This window comes from Callospermophilus lateralis, chromosome 9 (genome assembly GCF_048772815.1).
Source record: "Callospermophilus lateralis isolate mCalLat2 chromosome 9, mCalLat2.hap1, whole genome shotgun sequence".
Taxonomy (NCBI): Eukaryota; Metazoa; Chordata; class Mammalia; order Rodentia; family Sciuridae; genus Callospermophilus; species Callospermophilus lateralis.
The window spans coordinates 37703126-37722110 of NC_135313.1; the positions used below are offsets into that span (position 1 = coordinate 37703126).

Genomic DNA, 18985 nt, shown 5'->3' on the forward strand with positions numbered 1-18985 from the left:
ACCATCAGTTCCCTTCTAAAGCGAACTGGTCCAGAGAGCAGTGAATGTGAGTTGCCACTGGGAGAACTGAAATCGTGGAGGCCTGAGGCATTTCAAAATTCAACGGGAAGGGCTTTTAAACTGCTGCAGGGAAAGGTGTTTGTGAGGGGACAGTGATGGCCAATTGGCCTTAGGTGTCAATCAGCCCGTCGATCAGACCGCTAAAAGTCAAGAATAGGCTCTCGGATCTGGGCTCCATCCCCCTCCCTAGCTTATTCCGTTCGGAACCCACTCGAGCCTTTCTGCCAGCGCGCCTCCGGGCTCCCATCCCCCTCTCTTTTCTTTCCCTCCCCTTTTCCTTTTCCTGGCCCCCTCCTCTTTTCCCCTATACCCTCCAGCCCAGCCCACTCCGCTTTCTCGCTTCTTCTCTCTTCCGGCAGATTCGTGCGGTCGCTGCAAACACCACCCCCTCCCTGTTCCCCCAGACTCGCCAGCCCGAGGCGCCGCGGGGTGGCTGCGCGCAGGCGCACTGCGCGGCGGGCTCGCGGGCGGCCGGCTACGCGCAGGCGCGCGCTGCTCGGCTGGCTCCGGCTGGGGCGGCCCGGAGTCTTCGGCTCGCTCTGTCAGTGCTTGCAGCCCCGCGGCGGCGGTGGCGGCAGCGTTGGCAGCACCACCATGTTTCTCCACTCGGTCAACCTCTGGAACCTGGCGTTTTATGTCTTCATGGTCTTTATGGCGACCCTGGGGCTGTGGGATGTCTTCTTCGGTTTCGAGGAGAACAGATGCAGTATGAGCTACATGTTTGAGTACCCCGAGTATCAGGTAAGATTCCGCCCTCACCTAGATGCTCAGAGGTTCGGACCAGACGCCTGGTCCTCCTGTGCGCTTCCCCTCCTGGCTCGCGGAGCTTATGGGCCCCGCGTACCCCATCCTTGCATCTCTTTTCTCCGCCCGGGAATACTCTGCAGACCTCCTCGGATTCCCTTACCTGCCCTTCGCGCCCGCCTCTCACCGCAGGGTGTTTGACAGGCTGTTTCCTGAGCGTCCTCCCTGCCCGGTCCTACTCACTCCGCGGTCTTTTCCCTTCGCCCGCCCCAAATCCTGGGCACCAGCTCTTCTCCTAGGGGGGCCCAGCCCTTCCCCCTGCTCCCAAACTCCGACCTCTTCACATTCCTGCCTTAACAGGTGCCCCTGCACCCTTCTTTGCTTCTCATGCACCTAAATTTTTCCTTTCGCGCCCAGTGATACGCACATCAGATTTCGCTCTTCTGGGAAAGAACCGAGCGTCTGCAGAGTGTATATTGGCTAGATATACACCTGGAGAGGCTGCAGGGTTTTACCTATGGGCGAAAGAGTAACCTGGTGAGTAATTAAACTGGAAACTCCTCCGTTTCCCTCCTGTAGCGATTTTTGCAGATCCACCTGTTCTGTAGGTTGGGTGTAGGTGCGTGCTTATGCACACCTGTTTTCATGCTTATTGCCAAGCAGCCAGGTCTTCTTACCAGTTGCATGAAAAATCTATTCATGGTATTATTTTGTGTTTTCACCTGTGTTCGCAATTTAAGAGAGACTCGGCCCTTCAGTAACCGCCCCTCATCTCATCTGTTCCATTTTGAATGTTTTCAGTCAGTCGCTTCATTAGTTGGGCATAGTAGAATCTAGAATTTCATTCATGACCAGCTGTAAAAAGAAAAGGTGACAAATTACACAGCTGTCCAAAGAAATTTCTCCAGAGCGATTCTTCTATTTCTAAATGGAATACCTATATAACAACTCCTATAAAATGTATATGTACTATAATACATATTGATAAAGTACATTTTTAGTATGCTTTTAAAATCATAGCAGATTTTTTCTTTAGAGTGATGAAGAATGCAAGATGGGATCGTTTCTGTGTGCAGTTCATTATGGAGGGAGTATATTATTTGATTGCATTGCTGTTATTTTCCATCTTAAAACTTAAGATTTAAATTGCTGAAGAACTCACTTTCCACATAGGCAAAATTCTAGTAAGTTTAGATTTTATTTGTTTTGACATCCTTACCTTGGTTTTGCACAAATAGTTATGGAACATTGGATTTCAGATGCTATTGAGGGAGATTTTAATATGTTACTGGTCATTGTTAATTTCTAAGCAAATAAACTGGAATATGCTGGCTTATGGTTGTCAGGGTCTAATAGTGAAATGCATGGGCTTTTAGTTTAGTTTTTTTTAAAAACTGGAAGTAGAGCTTATTATAATCCCCTTCCATTGCCTGTGGTTTAATAATTAGAGAACTCCCAGTAGAATGAAGCAGTCACTTTAGTTTTGTTATAGGTTGAAGACTTTGGTTAAAATAAAATCAACTGTACTAATTCCATTTATTCAGATTGCCCACAGTTATTGAAGCTATTTTAATATTTGCAATCATAGGAATTCCTATTTAGAACAAGGAAACAGACCTTACAGATAAATTTTCTGTCTCAGGAAATTGACTGGAAAGAGAAAATGAGTGTAGCTAATGCAGAAGAGCTATTTGGCTTTGTTGTTGCTGTGAGTAGTCTGTATTTAGTTGTTTTGGTTCAAATTACCTTTGGGGGTTATATACTTTTGTCAGTTTGTTAATATGGTAATATACAATGGCAGGAGTTTTTGATATACATTTTTAGAAATTTTATTTTTAGGCTGCAAAAGGCTGTGTTAATTCACTATAGTATTTATGTTTGACTCTTTTATTTTTGCACACCAGGTTATATTATTTTGCAAATACAATTAAAACCTGTCTGTAGAAATGAGATATTTTGAATATGGTGAGATTTTTAGATAAATGAAGTTATTCTCTTAAGAACCAAATGGTTTTTATATAAATAAAAATGTTTTTAAAACATTTTAAACATTGCCTGATTTTAATTATAATTTTATCTAGCTTTCTTATTGTTCTCATATTGATATCCACATGTGGGTTGTCCTAGTCTATGGGTTTTCTTCTCTTCCTTTATGACATTATTATTTTTTTTTTTACTGCTCATTTGCATCTTCTTCCATCATCCAGCAGAAGAAATAGAAAGGTAGTTGAAACACTTAAATTTATTGTCCTTTTTTTTTTTAAGGTGGAACAGGAGTTTGAAACTGCAAAAATGAAGTTTTGAATTTAAATTTGTTAATTTCTGTTCATCCTCTACCTATTTTCCTAGATTTATTTTGTCAGAGTTAACTGAATGTTTCATGAACATATCTTAAGTCTGCCAGATAAAATACACATTATCCTTTAAAGTTTCTTGATGATAGCAAGGCAAAACAATTGATAGCCATGCTTTTAAGCAGATTGTAAAATTTGTGAAGAAATTACTTGGTGATATTGAAATCTGAGTCATATTTTGTTATTAAGTATGATGTTTGTTTAGCAAGTAATTTATTGAATGATTACTGTGTTCCAGGTATATCTAAATACTTAGTCTGAGAGGGAATTAGTCATAATCAGTCCTTGTGCCTTTAACTTTATAATACAGTGAGGGGACAGGAATGTAATATATAGTTACAATATAATGTGGTGTCATAATTTCACTATAGGCAGTTTGACAGGACTCTTACAAGAAGGGAAAACATCTAAGTTTGTCTTGGGTATTCAGAGGTTTTAAAGAAGATGTAGTGAATTTGGCATGTGGGATGTGTAGTTCATGAAGTGCAGAAATAAAATTGCAGACTTATATAGCATATATGAATGAAAGAAGACACCGGGACATGTGGCATGAGTGGTATTTATAATATATTATCATTTATGTAAAAAGGGGGAAATAATCTTTAAATATATTTGCTGCTATATGTAAAATATTTCTGGAAACACAAGCATACAGTTAACATTGGTTGCCTTCTGAGGAAGGTAATTGGATGGCTGAAGGACCAAGGGTAATAGAAATCCTCTTCAGTGTTTATCTTTGAATCTTGATTTTTAAAAATGTATTAAAAATAAATTTCAAAACATGGTAAGTTATGAAAAAATGGGTGAAAATAGTTAAAACCATTTGAAGATCTCTTCGAGTCGTCATTATTTTTATGTACAGTGAGAAAACACATAAGATGTATGTTTTAGTAAGGTATTTCTTGAAAGCAGTGTGGACTTTAGATTGTAGTAGGAAGATTGTGAAAGGGAGAGGCCAGTCTGAAAGAGTTGTCCTTGATGTGTTTCTTCTCCCCATTCCCTCCACAAAGGACTTTTCTCGGGTAGCATGAACAAAAGGCTTAGAACCCTTTTTAAGAACTTTATAACTGTATTTATTTTGATAATTTTTTCTTTCCTTTTTTTAAATTATGAAGATCAAACTTCTTTTGCAGTTTTTATTCACAATTATAAGATACATATCCTATCAATTTATATATTCATATAAGAATTTTAGTTTCTTAAATCATCATTTTTCTAGTTCTTGGGAGTTTGTTAGAATTGGGAGTTTGTTAGATTTTTGTCTTTTGAAAGAGAATTAAGTTACAGATGAGAAGGACAAACAGCCCCAATCAGGGGCAGGATGGTAGAGATAATATTTAAGTATAAAGGTAATTGATCTTAAAGTTCTTTTTTGGAGTGACTGCTTGCTCATTTTTGATAATCTATATAAATCAGTTTATATCAGAGTCCTACTGATATATTTCTTTTATAACTCATTGACCGTCTTCAGTTTTCTCATCAACACCACTTTTGTATACCTATACCTTTTCTGTTAAACTATTTCGTTACCTTTCCTTCTTCCTGCCACTCACTTCCATCTTGAACTGTCTGAAAATGTAGTTTTGCCATTTTCCATTTTCCTCCAACTCCCACCATTCTTGCTTCTGTTTTTTTCCTCTTTCCCCCTCATATGAATTTTTTTTTTTTTTTCCAGTTCTGGTGATTGAACCCGTGGCCTCATGCATGCTGGTATGCAAAGGCTTTACCATTGAGCCACAACCCTACCCCTGCATTGCTGTTTTTTAGGAATGTTCTTTCTCACTTCAAAATTGCTTTCATAATAGTATATTATGAAATATACAAAATATATTGTTTTGCTTGCTTTTCTCTATAGGAAATTCAATATTTGTTTAAAAATATATTTGGTAGTTTCTATTCTTCTGAGTTAATTTTTCAACTAGTTCAGAACTTTGTTTAGCTACTATACTTAAAAGAAAAATGATCTAATATGCATGTACTGCTATATCAAATTTTGTTCTTATTTGGGAGGAGTTAAAAAATATTTCTTTATTCTCTTAAGGGTTTCCTTTTGTTTGATATGTACCTGAAAAGATAAAATGTATTTTTTTCACTTTTGATTATATATTGTACATAATCAATATTGGGACTGATTTGAATTGAAGTATCCATATGCTTATGAAACAAAAAGTGGAGTTAATATTTCTGTATTTTGAGTACTTGGGGAGATAACTAAGGATAATAATTTCTTAAACAAAAAGTAGTCTCTACAGATGTTTCCATGATATAATTGGTACAGATTGTTTATGAAAGGTAATATCTGCAAAGAAATATTCAGGAATATGCATGAATGATCAGAGTGAGTTTTTTTGAACAATGAGGTTTTTCAGTAGTCATTAACAATTGTTTATGGTTTTTGAATTCACATAGTAAAAATTTTTCATCAAACACATATGTATACCATTGCTAGATCATTAATCTATTGATATCTACTTAAATATTTCATCCAGTGTACTTAGAGGAGAGTTTAACTTTGCCTCTTTTACAGAAGTCTACCCTTTGGAGATGACAAGACCTAATTTATATTACATTGTAAAAAAGTAGCCAGGCTCAGTGATACATACATGTAATCCCAGCAACTTGAGGCTAAGACAGAAGAATCACAAATTGGAGGCCAGCCACATGAGGTCCTAAGCAACTTAATGAGACCCTGTCTCAAAATAAAAAGGAGTTGGAATGTAGCTCAATGGTAGAGAAACCCTAGGTCCAATCCCCAGTACCATCAAACAACAACAACAACAACAACAACAATTTAATGTTAATTTCTGCCTTATTTTGTATATAATAACATGAGTTGCAGAGTAGATTTAAAGTTTGCTGAGAAACAATGCACCTGGTCCATGAAAAATGAAACAAATGCGAATTCACTGGAATGTTTATGATAAGAACAGTGTACAGATCTTGACCAAGATGTGGTGATAAAAGTTCAGATTAATTTGGTAAGCATGTTGTATTTGTTAAGTGTATTAAGTTGAGAGGTCAGAAAACTGCATTGTAAATCTAACTTACTTTCCTTTAAAGATGTAACAGCTGGAATATATAGTTGGGCTTGAGTGAAAGTAGAAACATTACAGATCAGTTTAAATGGCAAAAATGATTGATTTTGTAATGGAAAGATTTTATCATTTTTAAGTAAAATTAGAACTGTTTCTAAATTAAATGCATTTCCAATTATGTTAACATGCAACTTGCTGACATATACCAGTGCTTTTCTGCCATTGTCATAGGCTCTTTGACCCATATGTATTTATTAGAATTTCAGGTAATCCCATTTTTATTCTTTTCTGAAGACAACTTGATTCCATGTTAATATAACTAAAGAAATGAGTCTTTTTTTTTATATGTATAAACTGTAACTGGGACTTGTTTTCTGCATTAAGTGTGGTTTAATATATTTTTTGCACTATTCTAAAGTTGTATAATTCAGAAATACATATGATCTGAATTGTGTTAATAAAACTAATAAGTGAACCTGCTTTATTTACATAATTCTTTTGCTACAGAAAATAGAACTTCCAAAGAAATTGGCAAAACGCTATCCAGCATATGAGTTATATCTTTATGGAGAAGGATCCTATGCCGAAGAACACAAAATTCTCCCTTTGACAGGAATTCCAGTTCTCTTTCTTCCTGGTAATGCTGGAAGTTACAAGCAAGGTAAGTACTGGAAATAAATTTTGAAAGCTATAAAATTCAAGAAAGCCAGGCATAGTGACATATGCCTATAATCCCAACTACTCAGGAGGCTGAGACAGAAGAATCACCAAGGTTGAGGCCAGCTTGGGCAGCTTAGCGGGACCGAGACCTTGACTGAAAATAAAAATATAAAAAGGGCTAGAGGCCTAACTCAGTGATAGCGTGTTCTTGGCAATCCCTAGAACCACTAAAAATGTTTTTTGTTTTTAAATCTTCATTAAAGAATTCACATTGTATACATGCTTCGTGAATCAAATGAAATGAATGAAATGCTTACTCTAGTAAGTATTGTGTTAGGATTACTGGAATACCCAAATATGATACCAGTGAGAGAGAACACATGTGAGAACTGGAAAAGAAGAGTTGGAAGACTACTTTGCAGAGTGAGAAGGAGAAAAAGAAGGAGATGGAGTGAAATGAAATAAATTGTATAGATAATCAGAACTCAACAGAAGAAAGCTTTATGTTGGAAATGGAGGATAAAGGAATAGAACCTAAAGCATTGATTAGAGAGGCAAATCATTAATTTATATTATATCAAACAAGAGAGGAGATTGGTTTCTTTCTTTTGGAGATATAGAGACCTGGAAGTACTGAGGATAATGCAGAAAGCTGAACATAGGGAACATAGGGAAGTTATATGTGCAGATTCCAAATTCATTAAAGTCTAGGGGAATGGCAATAAATTCTGGCATAATAGCCAACTCTGCAAATCTGCAAATAATTTTGTTCTCAAATGAAATCTGCTTTCTTGGATATTAAATGGACTAGAATTGTAATATAATGAGACTAGATTTGTTTCAACATGTACTACAATTACTTAGGTGTTTATTCATCTAACAAATATTTATGGGATACTTATTATAAGCCAGACAGTATTAGGGATCCAGAGCAAACCAAAATCAAATATAGTCCCTTCTCCACCGAACACATATTCTTGTTGGGAAGACAGTCATCAAATAAACCTATCAGTAATGTTAAAAGCTAGAAAGAAAAATAAAACAGTGAAGAAGATGTAGGATAATCAGGGTCAGAAGGTGACTAGTTTAGATGAGGTGATCAAGAAGGACCTGGTGAGGATATGACATTTGAGCAGAGGCTTGAATGTAGCGAAGAATTGCAGGTGACTATTTGGGGGAAGCTCCTGAAGTAGGAACATGTTTGGCATATTCCGGGGCACTATGAGTAGAGAAAAGTGAATAGAGATGAGAATGGAAAATTATCCACTTGTTATATCATATAAGCTGTGGAAAAGACATTGAAATTTTATGTGAGGGAGGTATGAAACTTGGAGAGTGTTGGATAAGAAATAATCTGATTTTTTGATAATTATTATGTTTGAAATATTACTATAACATATGAGAAATATATAAAATATATTTATTTTGTTTAAAGTTATTACAAAGTGAACATCTATGAAACCAAAACCCAGGTCTTATCTAGAAAATTGCCAGCATCCTGGAAATGACCTGTGTGCCTGTTATGATTTAAAAATCCATCCCCTCTTTCCAGACAGAATCACAGTCCTAACTTTAGGATAGTATTTTTTTAAACTTTATTTAAGGTTTTAATACCCAAATATTTATCCCTAATATGTACCTATTTGGGGCTGCTAACCTTTGTAATATATATTCATTCTGAATATATGCTTTTGTTTCTGGCTTCTTTCACTCAGCATAAGATTCACTCAAGTTATTGGGTGAGCTATGATCTGTTCACTTTTTTTTAGTCTATAGTATCCAAATAATGTGCATTCTTTTGCATGTATCTTGAAGCTCTTAAACCTGTATTTTTAAAAGACGGATACTTAAAGAGTGTTAATTCCATGTTGCAAGTTATGTATACCTTCTTATTTTATTTTATGCTAACATACATTCTCACAATTAGCACATTATACTTACTTTTGCTCCACAGCCTGATAATATTGAAATTGTCAAATTTAAAATTTTAATAAATCTGGTAGGTATAACTTACTTTTAAAAAATGATCACTCTGGTTTTGCTGCAAAGAAATATGCTATTTAAGCATGAGTAGAAGCAGAAAAGATACTAAACCTTATTAGTCATCAGATAAATGCAAATCAAAATCTTACCTATTAGGATAGCTATAATCAAAAAGGTAGTAAAAAGTGTTGGCAAAGATGTAGAGAAATTGGAACCTTTCTGCATTGCTGGTGGTAATATAAAATGGCACATCCACTTTGGAAAACAATTTGGCAGTTCCCAAGAATATAAAATATAGAGCTCTCATATGATCCAACAATCCTACTCCTAGGTGTCTACCCCCAAAAAATGAAAATATACATCCACACAAAAACTTGCATACGGGTACTATTCATAGTAGCCTAAAGGTGGGAATGATACATGATTTATTGTGGGTGAACTTTAAAACATCAAGAGAAGTAAAAAATCTAGTCATAAAAGACCATATATTATTCAATCATTCATCCCATTTATATGAAATATGCAGAGTAGGCAAATTCATGGAGACAGAAAGTAGATTAGTGTTTACCAGGGAATGGAATACATAGCAGAATGGGAGTGACTATTAATGATCTCAGGTTTTTGTTCTTGAGGTAATTAAAAATATCTAACATTAGATTTGAGAGGTGGTTGTACAATATATGTAAGAGGTACTAAATATTTCATATTTTAAAACCCACTGATTTTTACATGGTGAGTTGTGTAATATGTGAATTATAGCATGTGTATACTAAAAAATGGAATGGCAAACAGGTATTTTGTTTCCTAAACCATATACTTCAGTTTTTATACCCCTTAAAGTAATCAATAATAAATTTTGTGCAAGGTCTTATAAAAAGCAATGAAACAAAAGGAGTAGAAGTAGAGAGACCATTTAGGAGATTGTTAGAGCAGTGCAGGTGATCGTACTTGGATTAGGATGAGAGTGGTAGAAATGGTGAGAAGCCTCACCTGGGAACATATTTAGAGGATAGATCATGGTAGAGCTTGCACGTGATTTGATGTCAGGATTAAGAGAAAGAGACAAATCATGAATGAATATTCTAAATCAAATGGTGGACAAGCATTTCTTATAGGAATTTTCTTATTCTTACAATTCGCATTAAGTGTGATAAAATTCTGTTTTTTATTCTTCAAAGAATCCTTTCCCTTTCAGCTATTATTGCTCCTGTTGAAGGGAAAGCAAGTACAGAGTGACCTGTCCACTTTTTATTTAATTTATAAAATATTTAGGGCATACTGAGTATGTTCAAGGTATATAGCTGCTAGGTTAGTTTCTTCTACTAAATTGGTACTATCAATGGGTATTACCCCAAAGTAGTTGTATGTATTTATGATAAGGTTTCTTTGTTAAGAGATTTTGAAGCAAGAATGGATGAAAGTTTGTTTAATGTACCCTTTATTCTTTTCCTCTGCAGTTCGTTCTATTGGCTCTATTGCACTTAGAAAAGCAGAAGACATTGACTTTAAGTACCACTTTGACTTCTTTAGTGTGAATTTCAATGAAGAACTGGTGGCATTGTATGGGGGAAGTCTTCAGAAGCAGACCAAGTTTGTGCATGAATGTATTAAAACAATTCTCAAACTTTACAAGGTAAAAGATAAACATTCAGATCTGTATTAGTGTGAACTATGAGCATCTTTTATATTTTAAATCATGTATTTGTTTCTATGGATGTTGAGACAAAGATGGCACGGTTTTGTTTTAGAGTCTGTTGTCTTGACCTTAGTGGAGGTTTTAAAGTTTAAATTGAATTTACCTTTCTTTTCATGAATACAGGAAAAAGTAGTTTTTTAGAACTCTAAATATAAAAAATTTAGGAGTACAATGCAATTACTAAAAACCATTGGTAAAATATTGGTAAAAGAATTTCTGAGTCTAGGGGCTGTGGTTGTGGCTCAGTGTTAGAGTACTCGCCTAGCATGTGTGAGGCTCTGGGTTAGATCCTCAGCACCACATTAAAATAAAGGTATTGTGTCTAACTACAACTAAAAAAATAATAAATATTACTAGAGTAGACTACCTACAGTTGTGAAACTGACCTGGATATCGGAAGCACCTGTTTTGAGGTGTTAACCAACCATGCAGCAAAGGACTATCATCTCTAAAATAAGTGAGTTCCTTAATCTCCCTGGCTTTCTATCTAGAAATATTTTCTGGACATGGGGCAAGTAGGTAGAGATTAAGCAGAGCATATTAATATCAATAAGCAGGCAGAAAATTGGGATTTGGGACTGCTGAGTTGGCTCTGTGGGACAGAGTATGAGAAAGAAGGGAAGGAAGCAAAGAAAAAGTTTACATTCTTTCAATCTTGAATGCCATGTTGCATATATACAGGGCAAGAAACTGCAAGGCAATGGCAAACCAAGGAGAAAGTGATACAGTGTGTCTACCTGTGTGTAATAAATATGAGGGACTATTTGTCTTTAAAGAAATTTAAAAGAGTAGTAAAACACAGTGGCAATTATTCTGTGCCAGCAACTAAACAATGTCAGGAATGAAATACAACTACCTTCCTTGGCGCATCACTGTGCAAATCCTAGAGACAATTGCTTCTATGGAGTTATAAGCAGAATTGAGATTTCAAGAGGAGCATGGTGCCAGGAAATAGGCATTCCAACTAACTAAAGAGGAAGGACCTATCTGAACATAGTAGGCATTCAGAGACCCCATGCATAACACAATTTAGAATGGACTCTCCTAGCTCTAAAGAAATAGCTACTTTAGTATTCACCTTAACAATGCTTAAATACACATCTTAAAAATATCAAATAAAGGTAAGGATTTAAAATAGAATATAGACATAATATGAGAGTAGAAAGGGCATCTGAGAGAGATGGAAACTACAAACAACAAGAAAAATATAGAACTGAAACAAAAGCATACCAGAATTGAAAAATCACTTGATGGGCTTAAATGAGATTTAGTATTACAGAAGAAAAGGTCTCTGGATTTGAACACAGGTCAGTAAAATCTAACCAGACTTAAGCACAGATGCTAAAAAGATGAAAAGGACAGACCCAGAAACTATGAGACAATACAGAAAAGCCTAATACATCTCTATTTGAAGCTCCAGAAGAGGAGATAGAAATACAGGAAGAAAAAGTACTTGAATAACTAATGGACACCAGACCCAAGAAGGTTTACTGAATGTCAAACATGGTAAACACAAGAAAATCACACCTTAGTCAAATTGCTGAAAAGCAAAGTAAAGAGAAAATCTTAAAAGCAGCTAAAGAAAAATTCTTTACTTGTAGGTAAAGACAGAAATTAACCACTGATTTCTCATCAGAAGTAATGAAAACCAAAAACAATACAATAATATTGTAAAGGTCTTAGAGAAGGAGGTCTTTCAACCTAAAATTGCATATTCAACAAAAATGTCCTTCAGAAATGAGGGCAAAATAAAAGTGTTAGAGTAGTTTTGTCACCAGTAGAAGGAAAGAAGGAAATTGAAATCATTAGGAGAACAACCCAGACAAGATCAACAAATGGATGCTACAGTTAGTGGATGAAAGTTTGAGAAGAAAAAGAACATTCACATAATCTCAGTTTCATTTCTGTAATATTTATTATTACAAAGAGAAAGAATAACTATAGTGGAAACACCTGATGGAGATTATCTTGACCAAGATTAACATACCAGTGACTGATATATCAACATCAGAAATCCCCCTGACCTGATATAGTGAAAAGGATACATCAATATTTCTGTGGCATTATTGCCCAAAACAAATAACCTAATTTTAATTAAGAGAAAACTTCAGATAAACCTAATTGAAAGACAGACTGAAAAAAAAAAAAAGCCTATACTCTTCAAATATATCAGGCTCATTTACAAAAAAAAAAAAAAAAAGAAGAAAAGAAAGACTGAAGAACTATCACAGATTGGAGAAGACTAAGAAATAAATTCAAGTTGTTATGCTGGATAAAATTCTGAAAAAAAGCACATTAGTGTAAAAACTGGTGAGATTTAAAATAGGTCTACAGTTTAGTTAATACTTTTACGCTAGTGTTATTTTTCTGATTTGGATAATTGTGGTTATGTAAAATGTTAATATTAGGGTAAAGGATATATGGGAACCTTCATCCTTTTCTTTTTGCAATTTTTCTTACTTGAATCAAAATAAAAAGATTAAAGAAATCATTCATTTTAGCAAAAAAAAAAAAGAGGTCTGAAGCATTTGCTTTTATAGTCCTACAGATCAAACTCAGGGCCTTGTGCATGTTAGGCAAGGGATGTATCTCTGAGCTACAAAACCCAGCCCCTGTTTTATGAAGTTTATAACTTATTTAGAAGAAAAAATATTTGATAATAATTGTGAAAAAGATGGAAGTAAATAGAAGTATTTCGCTGCAAGATTCTTCTGGAAAGAATGGCAAAATATTAATTTATGCTAATTCATGTTAAGTTTGCATAGTGTAATTCCTAGAGAAAAGAAAGATAATGCTTAAAGAGCATATGGAGAAACATAATAGACTGTTGGAAATAATCAGTTCAACATCATATTCAATGGTAAGTAAGTCTGAAAGCTTTTCCCCTAAGATCAGAAACAAGGGAAAGTTATCCACTCATTCCACTTGTAATCAACATAGTATGGAAGTCCTAAGCAGAGCAGTTATCTAAGAAAAAGAAATAAGAGTCATCCAAATCAGAAAGGAAGAAGTAAAACTCTGTTTGCAAATGACTTGATCTTAATTTAGAAAACTCTAAAAACAAAAACCAAAGTAAAACAAAAAAAACAACCAACTCTTTTAGAACTGATAGATACAAAACAGATATATCTGAAATCCAGGGAACCATTAGGGATTATTTTTGAAAACTTACATTTCAATAAATTGGAAAATCTGGAAGCTATTAACAACTTTGAAGACACATATAACCTAATCATTGAAACAAGAGGATATAGAGAACCTAAACAGACCAATATCAAGCAACAAGATTAAAGTAGTAATAGTAACAAAAAGCCTTCCGACAAAGAAAAACTCGGGACCAGATGGAGTCTCAGTTAAATTCTACCAGACCTTTAAAGAAGAACTAATGCCAGTCTTTATCAAATTATTCCATGAAATAGAAAGGGAGGGAACATTTCCAAATTCATGCTCTAAAGCCAATATCACTCTGATCCTAAATAAAGACATATCAACAAAGTGAAACTACAGACCATTATCCCTGATGAACATAGACACAAAAATTCTTAATAGCAATCTGCCTTTAAAAACACATTAAGAAGATTGTACACCATGATCAACGTGGATTTATCCCAGGGCTACAAGGTTGGCTCAACGTATAAATCAATAAGTATAATTTATCATATAAATAGAATCAAGGATAAAAATTACACGAATGTCTTAATAGATGCAGAAAAAACTTTCAACAAAAACCCAGCATCCATTCGTTTTAAAAACAAAAGGAACTAGGGTTAGAAGGAACTTACCTCAACACCATAAAGGCTCTGTCTGACCAACCCAAAGCCAACATCAAACTGAACAGAGAAAAACTGAAAGTATTTCTTCTGAAACCAGGAACAATACAAGTATAAGTATGTCCATTCTCTTCACTCCTAATCAATATGGTTCTTGAATCTCTAGCCAGATCTCTTAGGCAAGAGAAAGAAATTAAAGGGATACAAATAGAGAAAGAAGAAGTCAAACTACCTCTGTTGCTCATGGCATGAACCTATACTTAGAAGACCCAAAAATACTCTACCAGAAGACTTCTAGATCTGATAAACAAATTGAACAAAGTTGCAGAACATAGGATCCACATACAAAAATCAATAGGTTTCCTGTACTCCAATAATGAATCTGCTGAGAAATTTAAAAAAATATTCTGTTCATAGTAGCTTCAAAAATAAAATATTTGGGAATAAATCCAACTAAGAAAATGAAAGAAATTTAAAAAGACTTTGGAAGATGTAAAGACCTCCCTTCTTCATAGATAGGCAGATTTAATATTGTCAAAATGACTATATTAAAAAAAACAATCTACAGATTCTATGCAATTCCTATCAAAATATCAGTGACATTCTTCACAGAAGTAGAAAAAATAGTCTTAAAGTGCATATGGCAAAATAAAGAACCCAGCATAGTCAAAGCAATGCTGAGCAATAAGAGCAATGATGGGGCATTAAAATACTTGATCTTAAATTGTACTACAGCAATAAAACAAAAGCAGCATGGTACTGACTTAAAAGCAAATATGAAGACCACCACAGAGACAAATACACATAAAATAATCTGATCTTTGACAAAGGTGCCAAAAACACATGTTGGAAAAGATAGCCATTTTAACAAATGGTGCTGGGGAAACTAGATATCATATGCAGACTCTTGTCTCTCATCTTGCAAAAAATCAACTCAAAGGTCCATCAAAGACCTAGGAGTTAGACCAGAAACACTGGAACTCCTTTAAGAAAACATAAAGGCAACACTTTAGCATATTGGTGCAGGAACTAACTTCTTTAGTAAGATTCCTAAAGCTCAAAAAATAAAATCAAGAATCAATAATTGGGGTGTCATTGAATTAAAACCTTTCACATGGAAAAGGAGGAGAGAGCCTACAGAATGACAGAGCTTCTTTACCAGCTACTAATCCATCAGGGGATTAATATCCAGAATATATAAAGAACTTGAAAACTTAACACCAAAGAAATAATCTCATTAATAAATGGGCAAAAGATCTAAGTATACATTTCTCAAAAGAAGAAATACAGATGGGAACATGGAAAAATGTTCAACATCCTTAACAATCAAGGAAATGCAAATAAAAAAATACACTGAGATTTTACCTCACTCCAGTTAGAATGAGAATTAAGAATATGAAGAATAATTGATGGTGAGGAATTACATTGTTAGGAATGCAAATTATTACAATCACTTTAGAAAACAGTATAGAGATTCCTCAAAAGACTAGGAATGGAACCACCATATGACCTAGCTATCCCACTCCTTGGTCTTTTCTAGAAGTTCTAAAATCAGCATACTGTATTAATACATGCATACCAATATCTATAGCAGCAAAATTCATAAAAGCCAACTTATGGAATCAACCTAATTGTCCATCAACAGATGAATGGTTAAATTAAATGTAATATATGCACAGTAGAGTTTTAATCATCTGTAAAGGATGAAATTGCCATAAAGAATGACTTTGTGACATTTGCAAGTAAGTGGATAGACCTGGAATGTACACCATTATCAGGCTAAATGAAATAATTCAGTACCAAAAAACAAAAGTCAAATGTTTTTGCTGACACACGGACACTAACCATAATAAATGGGGAGAGAAGAAGAATAGATATTCTGAGGATTAGATAAAGGGGAATAAAGGGAAGGGAGAGGGAACAGGAAAAGGAAAGACAGTGGAATGAATCCAAAATAATCTTCCTATATCCATATATGAATATACCATCATGAATCCCACCATCATGTGCATCCATAAGAATGAGGTCCTAATTAGAATATGCTATATTCCGTGCTTGTACAATTATATCAAAACGAATTATACTGTCACGTACAACTAAAAAGAAGCAATAAAATTTTTTTTAAAAAAGAATTTAATCATCATTTATGGATAAATGGGTGGAATTGGAGAACATCATGCTAAGTGAAGTAAACCAGACTTAAAGTCAAGGGTCAAATGTTTTCTGTCATAAAGCAGAAGCTGGGGTAAGGAGAAGAATATTTAAAAAGTGGGAGGGGAGCTTATGAAAATAGAAGATTAAATATAATTTTAAAAAATCCCACAAAACTCAGCACAGTTGTAATAGAAGCAAAATTTGTCAACCTGAGTAATTATGAGTGTTATGGGAGGAAACAGGTTATATTAGGTACAGACCTTTACATAACATTTAATGGATAAGATAAATAAGATGTGATCACAAAATGAAATAATAACTGTCATTTACAATAAACAGTAAGAAACCTTTGCTATATACTTACAGTATTTTTCTTCCTCTGTTTATGTTTCAGTATTTTTTCTAATGACTACATGTTGTTTATAATAGAACTAATAATCTATTTTTCACATTGAGATTTTTAGAAAGTAGGGTTCCAATTATAAGAAAGTACAATAGGAGTTAGAGAACATCTGAATCTTAATGAATAGGATTTGGGTATGAGAAAGGGGGAGAACATTCTGGGTGAAGAAAACCTCATTTATCACATGAGGCCATAAGTAAATATAGCAGAGAATGAAACCAGACTTCAAGTCTTTGTGGCACTTATGTTTTAGAGGGGAGAAGTAAATAATAAACATAGTAGATAAGAAAACATACAATCTTATATGGTTATAAATGTCAGGGAGAAAACCAAAACAGGAAAAGGATATAAGTAATCAAAGGCAGAGGATTAAAATTATAAATGGAAGACCTCTTGAGAACCAGACAGTTTAATTCATACCAAATACATGATGGAGTGGTCTATTTGAATATATAAGGGGGGGAGAATACTTTACACAGAGGAAACAATTATATGGGCAGGCATACACATGCTTTCTTTAAGGAAAAACAAACTGGAGTAGCTGGAACAGATCATGTGAGTTGGTAGAAATTGGGGAGGTGAGCAGACAGATTGTAGAGACATAGGCAATTTAATTCTTTTTGTTTGTAAGAAAATGCAAAGCCACTAGAGAGCTTTTCAAGTAGGGGAAGGGCATGCTCTTATTAAAGTTTTAACAGTATCATTTTGGCTGTTTGAGAATTATCTGAAGGAACATAAGGGTAGAAACAGAGACCAGTTAGGAGACTTTTGGAGTAATGCAGGAAAGAAATAATAGTGGTTTAAGTCAAGTTGTTAGCAGTTGAAGTGGTGAGAAATGGTTAGACTGATGTAAATGTTGAAGGTTGAGTCAACAAGATTTACTGGTTGATCAGGTATGGTGGGCCTGTATAAAAGGAAAAGAGTTAAGGATGGCCCCAAGGTTTTTGGCTGAACAACTAAAGAGATTGAATTGCCATTAACTGAGGTGGGGAAGACATAGGAGAACAGATATGGAGATTAGGAGTTTAGTTTTAGACAGGTTTGCGTTTGAGATGCACATTAGACATTTCAAGAATACCTTTTGTACTATTGTAGTCCAAGGCTAAGAGTTAGAAGAGGTTCAGTCTAGATATAATACATGGGGGTTGATAGTATAAAGATGGGGTGAGACTGGCTAAGGTCACTGATGGAGTCAATATTGATTTAAAAAAAGGAGAGTCTAAAGGACTGAGACCTGAGTCACTCCAGTTTCAAGAGATGAAATGAAAACAAATCAGCAACAGACTAAAAAGGAAACACAGTGAGGGAAGATGAGAATGAGGAGAGTGTTGTTAAGTAAATCAAAGTGACGAATTTTGTCAAATGTTGTTGATAAGTCAAATAAGATGAGCATTAAGAATTGACCATTAGATTCCTTGGTGACTTAGCAAGAGCAGTTTTGGTGGCGTTTTGGGGTGAATGCTTGATTAGAATGGATTTAAAAGTATATGGAAGTTGAAAATTGTTCTTGAGAGAAGGCCAAAGGATTGATAAGCTTCAGATACAAAAGTAGAATTTGGTTTTGGCCAAGATAACTCCCTGTTGAGGATCTCCAAGATGATTCCAGGTTTGATTATTCGCTAGGAAGAATCACAGGATTTGGCATAAAATTGTACTCGTGGTTATTAATTATTAAGTGAAAGGACACAAAGCAAAATCACTGAAGAGAAAAGGTGCATGGGGTAGAATCTGGAGGAAACCAAGTACAAGATTCCAAAAGTTCTGTCACATTTTTCATTTAATTCATATAGCAATAAATTGTGACTTATGAAGAACTGCTTACGAGGTAAGCCCATTAAAGATTCTGTGTCCAAGATTTTTATTGGGGGGGGGTCAATCACATAGATATTTGCTGCCTTGCACATACCAAAATTTCAGCCTGGAAGACAGCAGGGGTTCAACATAAACCATATTGTTTAAGTACAGTGAACCATTCTTTTCATTTAGAGAATGACAGGAACCCTCCTAAAATATAAGATCCCGGACTCCTGCTAAGAGCCATCCTTTCATGCAGACTGTTCTAAGGATAGCAGTGTCAGACCTACAGTGTTAAAACTCTTTTCTGTACAAGTAACAGAAGAGAAAGC

General features: G+C 34.8%; 1 protein-coding gene across 1 annotated transcript in view; it reads left to right on the forward strand.

The window, feature by feature from the left end:
• Positions 1 to 654: 654 nt before the first annotated feature.
• The window catches only part of Pgap1 (post-GPI attachment to proteins inositol deacylase 1), a 67899-nt gene continuing 49568 nt past the window's right edge, over positions 655 to 18985 (forward strand). Inside the window, exons 1-3 of the mRNA XM_076866160.2 lie at positions 655 to 801; positions 6701 to 6854; positions 10294 to 10469. Of these exons, the coding sequence (XP_076722275.1) occupies positions 655 to 801; positions 6701 to 6854; positions 10294 to 10469 (477 nt within the window). The remainder of the gene's footprint in view (positions 802 to 6700; positions 6855 to 10293; positions 10470 to 18985) is intronic.